General features: G+C 41.8%; 1 protein-coding gene across 2 annotated transcripts in view; it reads left to right on the top strand.

Moving 5' to 3' along the window:
- The first annotated feature begins 443 nt into the window (after positions 1–443).
- Positions 444–11,764, top strand: part of CHCHD10 (coiled-coil-helix-coiled-coil-helix domain containing 10) — a 214,100-nt gene continuing 202,779 nt past the window's right edge. Inside the window, exons 1-4 of one of the 2 annotated variants that reach the window (XM_063454489.1) lie at positions 444–605; positions 2,204–2,417; positions 3,502–3,661; positions 4,753–4,777. In XM_063454489.1, coding sequence (XP_063310559.1) covers positions 562–605; positions 2,204–2,417; positions 3,502–3,661; positions 4,753–4,772 — 438 coding nt within the window. In that variant the 5' untranslated portion in view covers positions 444–561 and the 3' untranslated portion in view covers positions 4,773–4,777. Of the gene's footprint in view, positions 606–2,203; positions 2,418–3,501; positions 3,662–4,752; positions 4,942–11,764 lie in introns of those variants that run through there. The other variant, XM_063454488.1, reaches the window with a different exon arrangement.

Here is an 11,764-nt window from a genome sequence, read left to right as displayed (position 1 = left end):
TAGTTCATATTGGTTAAATGCAAATAAAAATAATTTATCTGCATATGTCACCTCAGCGCAATTTGAGGCTGGAGGGTTAACCTACATGTTCCAAGTATTTTTCTTTATCTGAGTAAATTACAACTCTTTGCCCATGCCAAATCACCGCATGATCATCTATCCCTTGAGTAGGTCTACCTGTCTTTAATCTTAAACGAATGCCTAATCATAACTTTTATTAAATGCTCTGGGTAAAGAATATAAGGAATGTTATGAAACATGAATACAGCCTGCATAACATGGGTCGGCCTAATTCTACACAGCAGCACATAATAACAAGGGGTAGGTGATGATGAGTAACACAGTAACCTGTGTTGACTGTAAACACGTGGCTAATGATTAAAGAGACGCAGGCACGCGGATTACAGACTGCATGCCACAAATAGAGGACTTGCAGCTTCTGACGTCACTACGGAGCGCCCGCTCCACTGGAGTGTTCTGGAAGTGATGTTCTCTAGTCTCCTCTAAGGACGCAGTGCCCTGCACAGCTGTCATTGTCACCCAGTCCAGCAAGAGGACAACATGCCGCGCGGCAGCCGCAGCACCTCCGGCCGAGCAGCTTCTAGGTGAGTGCCAGGGCTTGGTAGGTGCACACAGGGTCACACATCAGGTCACAGGGCTTTGCGACAACTTACCTTGGGATCATGACACGGGAGCAATAAGCAGGTGGAATTCTGGCCCCAGGAGCAATCTGGGCTCTCGGGCTTATGTAAGATAATGTATAGCTGGCGGTAATGATTGAGTGTTCCATGATTTGGCAGTTTTTAAATACATTAAAAAGTTGCTTTAACCCGTTGAGCACCAGAAGTGTGCAACAATCTTTGGTTTTGCAATGTTTTGGGCACACTGCACACATTTACAGTATATTTACAGAGCATTTTATATATTCATAGTATTTTATGGACTTTTCGTCCACTCATTAAAGGGACACTCCAGGCACCCAGACCACTACTGCCTATTGGAGTGGTCTGGGTGCCAACTCACATCACCCTTAACCCTACTAATGTAATTATTGCAGTTTTTATAAACTGCAATAATTACCTTGCAGGGTTAAGCCCTCCTCTAGTGGCTGTCTATCAGACAACCACTAGTGGGACTTCCGGCTCCTTAAAACACGAAAAGTGTTTTAACCCCTTAAGGACACATGACATGTGTGACATGTCATGATTCCCTTTTATTCCAGAAGTTTGGTCCTTAAGGGGTTAAACAACGCTAGACGTGCTCATGCTATGCATGAGGACCTCCAGCGTTGTCGGAATCCCCATTGGAAAGCAGTGAATAATGCTTTCTTATGGGGAGGTCTAATGCGCGCCCACGGCCATTGCCGAGGAGGAGCGTGGGCAGAGCCTGACCCAGCGCCAAGGGACATCGGTGCTGGATTCAGGTAAGTCACTGAAGGGGGGTGGGAGGGAGAGCGGCACTGCAGGATTCTGCACTGATCCGTTGTCCTGGCACTGGAGAGTCCCTTTAAGATCACAACCACTTTCAAAAAGTACAAAAATATACATTTAAAAAATGGTGCATAGAAAAATCACCTAGATGAAAGTCTAAAAAAAAATATATCAACCAAACCTGAATGATTCTCTGTGTTAACCAGAGCAGGACTGGATTAGGACATCAGAACCTTTTAAAGTATTTTATACTACTTTTTTTTTTTATTGGACAGTAATATCTCTTTTGTGTAAACAGTTATTGCTGTTATTTATCTTTAACTATCCATGTATTATGATTTACTCTTTTGATATTGGAGATTTTATTCACTTAAAAAAGGAATTGTGGAGAAATAAAAAGGAGATTGCAGATTTTAGGTTAAAAAAGACGGAGTTGGAAAAACAACTGAGCGAGAGAATTTTGCCAATTGGAAAATGTCTGCCCAAATCTTGCAATTTCCTTGTCAGTGCTGCACAAGTTGATAACCCAAGGGGAATTCAAAGGGAATTTCAAATCTAAGGTCAAAATAGCTAAGGTGGAAAAAAAAATATCTACATCCGCTTTTCTTATTTTGTCTACTCTAATATTAAATTTGAAATTCCCTTTGACTTCTCACTTTAGTAAATAATGCTGATAGAGTTTGTCACGAGTTGTTTTACCATAGATCTGGTTGTATTTCTTTGCCTAGGTCTGGACATTGTATAACTTTTTAACTTTCTGTTTTTCTTTCCAGCCCTGCTCCCTCTCATGCTCCCGCCCCTGTCCACCCACCACCTTCTGCTGTGTCTACAGCCCCTGCTGCATCTCAGGGCCCTGGCCTTATGGCCCAGATGGCAACTACAGCAGCAGGGGTGGCTGTAGGATCGGCAGTGGGGCATGTGATAGGAGGAGCCCTCACTGGTGCATTTAGTGGAGGCAGCTCAGAGCCAGCTAAACCAGTAGCACAGGTGAGAAACAAAATCTAATATTGTTATTGTTCAATATAATATGTGGTATAATCAAGCCATATATATTGGTATATACAATATAGTAAACTTTGGTCAGCCGATACGTGATCGTGTTTTTGTGATAATCACTGCTGCTTGTGCCCTCTAAATGTAAACTTACTGCAAGGCTGATACATAATTAATGCTATGAAAAGGCATAGTTCGTGCAAAGATGTAATTCAAGATAACAGTATTTTTATAGCTATTGTACATAGTTTCCCCCTCTCCCTGGGATATATATTTGTTAGTAGGCTGGTGTATTCAGAGAACTAGTAGTAGTTTCTGTCTACCTGAGTCTTCATGGCACATCTTCAGTGCAATATAAATGCACTGGAAACATGCCTGTCATACAATAGATTAACTTATTTAACAGTGAGTTGACATTTATGAGAGTTGAATGTGTGGGTACGAGGGCTGTATTATACTAATAGGAGTTGTTTTTACAGAAGCTTGTATATGTCAGCAAAATTGCAAACTTAACCCCAAAATAGCTGAATTAAAAAGAAAAAAACATGAAAAAAATAATAATTTTGGTCCAAGGTAAGTTTTAGGCCTTTTTTTATAAAAAGAAACATGTTTGTATTATTTATTGCAAAATCTAAGCAGAGGAACAGAGCATCCATATTTAATTACCGAGTTAAGTAAAACCAACCAGAAGCCTACCTTTTAGGCTGTGTCCAGCTGAAGTTATGAAAGTCAAACTAAACTCCCACTTTCTCTTTTCTTTCCCCATTGTCTCTCATCCCTTTTCCCAATTATATTTTCTGGAATTTCTACTATATATGGAAACCATTGTGATTGTTGTGCACACATTGTTTGCTGTTAGAAAATGTCTTTCTTCATGTTTAATAAAGTCTGTTAAACCTCAAAATGTGTCTTTGGTGTAAATAATGCACCTTGTGGACTGATTCTGTGTCAGATGCATTGTGCGCAGGTCTTGTTATTTTTTAAATTGGGTGTAAATGCACACACAATGTTTATATTTCTTATTCAGTTACTAGGCCTATTATTCATTATTTTCCTTCTGTGCTTCTATCACCTACAGGAACCACAAAGGCCCCCAGCCTCTCCTCAGCCACCTCAATCACAGTATGGTCCCTGTCACTATGAAATGAGGCAGTTCCTGGATTGTGCTACCACGCAAAATGATCTGACCCTGTGTGAGGGGTTTAGTGAGGCACTGAAACAGTGCAAATACAACTATGGTGAGAAGTGAGATGATTTAGGATCATGGAGCCATGGGTTAGAACATACAAACAGTATGAAAGATGTAAGGTTGTAGTATTTTGTTATATGTAAAAAGTATAGTTTAAAGGGTGACGATCATGGTATATTTAAAGAGCATGCAATTTCATCAATACATTGTCCTAGCAGATTTGCATTTAGCAAGTGTATAGAGTGGGAGAAAAACTTATTTAAAATAGGTCTGCCTCCCACCTGTCAGTCAACTCTTCAGCACGGAGTATATGTCAAAGCACTGACTGACAGGGGAGAGCAGAAGAGTCCCCCCACAGACAGTATATCTGCTTTCCAAGCATAGCAGCCACAGCGCTATAGTAACTTCCTACCCAACACTGTTAGCGCTAGAGTGTATGAGCGTCTGACTTCACTTACACCGGCAACGATAAAAATGTTTTGGTATCACAGAGGAGGTGTCTAGGACAAATCAAACAAGAGACTAGGAGAACCACAGGTGAGTGTTACAGGAGGGTAATGCAACCAAGCTGAGGACATGGCGGTGCTGGATTCGAGGTGAGTTAATATTTATACAGTTTACATGGAATACATCATATATCTCTGTGATATATTATAAATTCAGTGGATTTGAGGGGATATATGTCATATGTCCTGACAGGTTCACTTTAAGGGACATAACATTTTTTGAGGTATGTAGTATGTAGTGGAGAATATTAAAAAACAAGTTGACTTTTTATTTTTTCAATTCAGATATTTTGGCTTAAGAATGTTGTGAATTGTAAACCACTTTGAAATGTAGGTTAAAATAGCCAAACTATGACTATAGATGAGTAGGAGAAGTTTTTGCCAACTAGCTTTTCATTTTTTACAATCTGGAGTTTAGTGAATATATCCCTTAGTTAATACTAAGTAGAGGAGGAAATTACAGGAATAAAATGGAATGTCAGCAGTCCAGGCATGCAGGCTGAAAGTAGTAGCAGCATGGTGGGAATGGATAAGTGTGAAAACCTAAATGGAATAGACACAACTCGAATGCTGAAAGACGAATCGAGGACTGTTATAGCTTGTGAGTTTAATCTCTGATTTATGTTCTCTTCAGGGGTCTCATCACTCTTGTGACATTGGCCAGTCCAGCAGTCGGATTATCAGATTATCTACAATGCACTACAGCTTTGTGTCCGAAACCTACAGCACCACACAACGCGACATAGCTTTGTCTGCCTGTAATCCTTAATTTACCATAAAACAGAACTTTTAATAAATCTAGATACTTGCTATTTTAAGTATTTATGCTGTGTCTGGTTTATTATTTATTTACTTTTATAATTTAAAAAAAGGCATTAATTAGTTTATCTACAACAAGGAATTAGGTGGCATTTACCTGCAGATTGTACACTGACAGAGTTGTGTTCAGAGGCAGAATAAAATAAATGTAAATCAAAATTAGGGTTTGGGACAGTGTACAGTGTTTTGCAAACTATTGGCCATGCAGCAACCCAAAAGTGGTGTGAGTTTTAGCCAGTGGCATAGCCAGAGGGGGCCATGCCCCCCCCCCCCCCCCCCACAACATCCTGCAGTGCCCCCCCTTCTACACCTCCCAATTGAAATTGAAGTCGGGAGCACCAAGCCTCCCTTCACAAGCTGCAGCAGCACCGTCACTGTGGAACTGTGTTCCACCCTTTTCCCACGTGTGGCCAGAGGGGGCACTGTGCTGGGAGGACTTCCTGCTGGGTATCAGAGAGACCAGGGGAGAGACCAGGAGAGGAAGCTCAGCACTGCACAAAGTCATCCAGGCAGCTGCTAGTAAGTCTGAGTCAGTGTGTGTGGTTCAGTCTCTTTGTGGTTGTCTGGTGGTCAGTCTGTGTGTGGGGGGCTCAGTATGTGTAGGGATCAGTCTGTGTGTGTGTAGGGGGATCAGTCTGTGTGTGTGGGGGGGGGCTCAGTCTGTGTGTGTGTATGGGTGTGAGGGGGTTCAGTCTGTGAGGGGATCAGTCTGTGTGTGGTGGTGGGGGTTCAGTCTGTGTGTGTGTGTGTGGAGGGGGGGTTCAGTCGGTGTGGGAGGTGGGGGGCTCAGTCTGCGTGTGTGTATGTAATGCAAAAGGGTAATAAGCGCTCTCTTCTCAAGGGTGAGCAGCAGTTCACCAACAAGGTGTTCCCTCTACCTTGTGATAAATGGACAGATAAAATAGAAAGGTGAACAGCGCTAAAGATCAGAAATTGTACATACGTTTAGTAGAAATACTGGCCAGCGGAGTAACTTAAAAAAAAGGAGAAACAAAGATACAAATAATGGTACAGTATGTATGAACGATATAATTCCACAAGAACAAAGGTGTTATATTCACACTCACACTTTGAGGAGCTATATCAGCTCGGTGTTAAGAGCTTGGACGGAATAATCCCCGTCTATGGATTTCTTGAGGTTCCAGATCGTTGGTGAGTTTATAGGTGTAAGTATTCGTTATATGAAAAACAAGAGTAAAATACGCCACATGGTCTAGTACGTAAATATAAAATATTGTAGTAAGAGTAGATAATCCTACTTACATATACTAGAGCAACGACCTGCTCTAGTTTGGAGAATTTCAGGTGGAATAATCCCCACCTCGGGATATAGTGGACCCAGGTATAGCAGCAAAGCATTATTAAATAGGAAGGAGGACAAAAAAAAAAATAAAAAAAATGACTGGATGGTTTAAAAATTACATATACTTTAATACAATAAGTAAAAAGTGAATAATACACTATAAAACCAGTCCTGTATAAAAGTCCAAAATTCTTCCTCACTTGACGCGTTTCGCCGAAGCTTTCTCAAAAGTGAATGCTTGCTGCTTGGGGTCCTTGAGATTATATACCTTCTCTGATGATGAAAATCGATTCTGCAGAAAAAAAATCGATTCTGTCAAGTGAGGAAGAATTTTGGACTTTTATACAGGACTGGTTTTATAGTGTATTATTCACTTTTTACTTATTGTATTAAAGTATATATAATTTTTAAACCATCCAGTCATTTTTTTTTTTTTTGTCCTCCTTCCTATTTAATAATGCTTTGTTGCTATACCTGGGTCCACTATATCCCGAGGTGGGGATTATTCCACCTGAAATTCTCCAAACTAGAGCAGGTCGTTGCTCTAGTATATGTAAGTAGGATTATCTACTCTTACTACAATATTTTATATTTACGTACTAGACCATGTGGCGTATTTTACTCTTGTTTTTCATATAACGAATACTTACACCTATAAACTCACCAACGATCTGGAACCTCAAGAAATCCATAGACGGGGATTATTCCGTCCAAGCTCTTAACACCGAGCTGATATAGCTCCTCAAAGTGTGAGTGTGAATATAACACCTTTGTTCTTGTGGAATTATATCGTTCATACATACTGTACCATTATTTGTATCTTTGTTTCTCCTTTTTTTTAAGTTACTCCGCTGGCCAGTATTTCTACTAAACGTATGTACAATTTCTGATCTTTAGCGCTGTTCACCTTTCTATTTTATGCGTGTGTGTATGTGTTCGTCTGTGTGTGGGGGTTCAGTCTGTGTGTGTGGGTCAGTCTGTGTGTGTGTGGAGGGGGGGTCAGTCGGTGTGTGGAGGTGGGGGGTTCAGTCTGCGTGTTTGTATGTGCCCGTCTGTGTGTGGGGGTGGGGTTTCAGTCTCTGTGTGTGTATGGGTCAGCCTGTGTGTGTGTGTAGGTCAGTCTGTGTGTCTGGGGGGGGGGGGGGGGGTGTCAGTCTGTGTATGTATAGAGCAGTCTGTGTGTGTATGGGTCAATCTGTGTGGGGGGTGGAGAGGGGGCTAGTCTGTGTGTGTGTGTATGGGTCAGTCTGTGTAAGTGCTAGAACTCCAAGAGAGAGAACTCTCATTTCGTGACCTCCCCTGTACCCGATAGATTGGCAGCCTTCTCAACCACCACGGATCTGATTGTGCTGCCCCTTCCCTGCAAGATAAGACATACATACATGCTTCACCCCATTACACACCGAATCTAATATGTTTAAGGCCGTAAGGCCTGTATTTGTGGGAGGAGTTAAGCGTTCCATATAAACGCTACTCCCCCCCTTCCTACCTGCCGTACGCACGCTGTTCACCTGACCTGCTCGCATCCCTTTCGTCAGCACAACTTCCGGGTCCTCAACAGCACTTGCGGTCCTCGCCTCATGACAGCCGGACTTCTGGGTCTCTTCCCTGCTGCTCTTCCGGTCCGCTCATGTCATCCTCGCAGATTTCCCGCCAGTCGGCTCCTTTCGTACGCACGGGATGCAAACAAGCGAACACCAGGTAATCGGTGGGAATATCCGCGTTCGGGCTATTTCCCGCCGTTCAACACGTTTTATTTTGCATTTTTTCCTGCACAACGAACAGGTCGCTTAATTCATACGCTTTCTGTTTTAATTCATTTAAAACCGGTGGATTAATTAAACTTTGACCGAACGAGGTCTCATGTATAATTTATGTTACTGCTGAAATGGCTTCATATTCAACTCCAGTACGGGACGCAAATACTATCAACCCCCCAGCCTGTCAGCACAATACACTCCAGAGATTCCTTTTCTGATGATGCCATTTAATGGCTGTAGTAACGTTGTGCACACACAGTGGCAGAATATCAACGTGATAAATGAGCATTTATTCAGCAATGCATTGCCATGGGTTCTGTTGTTGGTGTAAATATTTAGCAAGCTACAAAAAAAAAAAAAAAAGGGTGCAACTACACAGTTCCTCCCATCCACCAACCCGCTCATACGCTAGTTCACTGGTAGGTGGTACTTATCCCTCCACAGGTCCAGAGGGATGCTAAAACTTCAATCATTGTGTGCAGGATGTATATTGCAAGTTGAATCACCAGGGCTTAAGAGTATGCATTGTTATTCATAATATCTTGTACCCCTCAAAGAGCTGTAAGTTTAGTTATTATTCCGTCACCTTCCAGCTTTAAGGATTTCACTATCTGGTTATATTACATGCGTGTCAATCTAGTAAATTCATGCACTTTCTATGCTATGTATTGGACTTAAATAATAAGTTAACTGCTGGAATTAAATTGTCTTATCTATCAACCATTGAAGACGGTTTATAGTGAGCAAACTGTTAACCAATTGCAGCATTCGGTTGAGAATGCACGACGTATTGATTACTAAAATTTTCACTCATACTTTCCATCGTGTTTTTCATGTATCAGTGCAAGACCTAGGTTATTCGGCTGGTATCTCCACCTAGTGGTTTTATGGTATTTGCTGTCTAGAGGTTTTATGGTATTTGCTGTTTTATTCTGTAGCTTCCCTGCCGTCCTGTTTTCAGGTTTATTATGGTGTATCTACAATTGGTGCATCCCATGTAATACTACTCAATGCCTGACACTATGCATGTACTGTTTAATTGGGTCAAGTTAATCTAACAGTTAAAATAGGTTGGATTATGTTATCTCCCAGATTACACCGACGCTTGTGCCACTCTTGTTATACATGCATCGAATTACATCAGGTTCAGGCGTTACCGCCATTTGACATTCCCCGCTAATTACTATTAATGTTGCATGCTGTCATTTGTTATCATTAGACAATCACTAGTTCGCTATTGTCGCCTATTTCTATCAGGTACAATTAAGTTTTGTCCACATTTCAAACAACTGCCTCGACAAGGTCACGTTGTTACGCGATGGGGTATCGAACCGACATACAAACGAATGTTCAGGTAATCAGTGGGAATGGCCTCGTTCAGGCTATTCCCGCCATACAACGCCTGTGCAAGTCATGACCTATATTTTATACGCTCAAACTCACGAACGGTCTAACTCATGAACGCTTGACACTCACAGACAACACGATTCGCATGAGACCGGCAATCAGGTTACATTTCGGCAGACTATTTGTTTTTGGTAATTAATATCGATTATGTCTGTTTATTTATGCGAAACTATGTTTGTTGCAGGTACCACTTCCATAGTTTTTTTTTCTTCTCACATTTGCACCTATTACATTGCGACCTTTATTCAGTAGGTATAATTGGGATTTCTGCGTTTTCCTAAGCGATTTTGCAATTTTCTGTAACTGTCAGTTCACTGTTTTGGCTGCAACCAAACACTGGTGTGATACATTAATAACATGGTTTAAACAGGTCTTCAAATGTTTCTTTTATTTATTGTGGTCTTACGTTGTAGGTAATTCCGTTAGTGTTTAAATCGCGGTTGACTCAGACTGATCAGCTGACAGTACAATTGCCTGTCTCAATTACGATTACGTAAGTTCGCAAATATTAATGTTATAACTGAGGTTATCTATTATTCAGCCGCTTCACCATGTGGATAACCATTCTTTCACTGTTATTAGACTGCCTGTCCTATCACTCCCAGCTTTGGCTAGGGTAGTAATTTATGTAATACCCTCGTTGGGGGGACTACTCTGTAAGTTATACTGTGCAGGCAAGACTTTAAAGTAAATGTTTTTCGTATGTGTAATTGAAGGAAACAAACAATTGTTACATTAGTTTCACAATTACTATTGTTGTCATCTGCTATCAGTAGACAATTACTGGTTCGCTATTATCGCCTGTTTCTAACAGGTATAAATGTGTTTTCGTTTACATTTCCTACAATTGATACACAATTGCCTTTAGTCAAACGATTGTCACCTGTTTCTATCAGGTTTTTTTCGTTTTATTTCCAAACAACTGCCTCTACTAGGCCACGTTGTTACACGATTGGGTTTTGGGGTACGGGGGCTTGATTCCTGCCTTGCCTCATCAGGCCACGGCTCCACTCGACAACTCTTCATTCGTAATCGCTACCTGTAACAATTGTTTTGTTACTCACTACCTTGCTAATTTCACCCTCCTCTCTCCGTCAGCTGCTACAACGTTTTCTTGGCACAACGCCTTCTTTCATCTCCTTTCAGGTTTATTTAGTAACCATCACGAGAATCTTCAGCACCCTCAGGGTCTATCGATACTGTACTATCAGCTATATCTCCATAGTACTTCACTGTACTGCACATTATTTTCCTTCCCTCGACTTCAGTTCCTTTCCTCTTCTTTTTTCCTCCTTTCTCTCCCTTCGTTTCCTCTGTCTCTGTCTGGGAATCTCCGGGTACCTATCATTAACCACAACTTGGGTTACTAAGCACGTTACGTTACTCCCTTATCAAGCCCCCGTCTAGGGTCAGAGAACTGGCTATCTAGGGTTAGGAGCTGGCCTCAGCTGTACAACGTAGCTGGTCCCGCGAGGCCAACTCCCCAATCTCAACACGGAGATTTTCGCCCCTTGGCCCAAATCATAGTTAGTGCCTCGCATTCACCCACCTATCGGGTTTATAGTTAGGGCCTCACCTGACACGGCCACATGTTTTTTTGATCTTTACTGTCACCGAGAGACCACCTCCCCGCCACCACGCTAGTGGCTCGAGCCCCACGCCCAAATCATAGGTAGAGCCTCTCGCCAGCCGCTTGGCTACTAGCAGGGCCTCACTTGTCACAGGGTAGTGAGCTTTTCGCTTCGGCACTAGTTAGCCAGCCAGTTCTATTTTACTTAACCGTGTTGGTGTTATTTGAGTTCATTGTTGTTGTCATGTTCTTTTTCAGGATGTCCTACGAAGGCAACGTCGGACGAGGGATTGCAGCATTTTCGTATCTATTAGGGCCGACTAACCAAGAGTCGCTCAGTCTCGTGCCTCACCCAACTCACATCTCTCAAGCATAATCCACATTTTAGCATCCCCTTCCGGTCACTCGGCTGTTGGGGCTCGACACATGTTATCATCTAGAACATTATTTGTTTGCTCTAAGATACATATAACAGAATCGTGACATTCTTCCAAAAATCAGTGGAGCATGACTTCCACAGGCATACTGATCACCCTGTAGTCTTTTCTACAATTTTGCCACCTTTTATTCAAACCTTCATACGCACACGATCGCACTATTCCAAACTGACATACACGTTTCTGACAAGCCTTTCAAACCATACCCCATTTTTAACACAAGATATCAAAAGATAAATAATTGGTTTATCGCTCTACAGTAACGTACGTACACAGATGGGAATACCGGGCAGTATCAGACTCCCTAAACAGCATTTGCGCCACACAACCAGGTCTTAAATCTATGTGCC

The sequence above is a fragment of the Pelobates fuscus genome, chromosome 5 (assembly GCF_036172605.1).
Source record: "Pelobates fuscus isolate aPelFus1 chromosome 5, aPelFus1.pri, whole genome shotgun sequence".
In the NCBI taxonomy this organism is placed as follows: Eukaryota; Metazoa; Chordata; class Amphibia; order Anura; family Pelobatidae; genus Pelobates; species Pelobates fuscus.
Note: the sequence above shows the minus strand (reverse complement) of the source record. Positions and strands in the feature narration are given on the sequence as shown.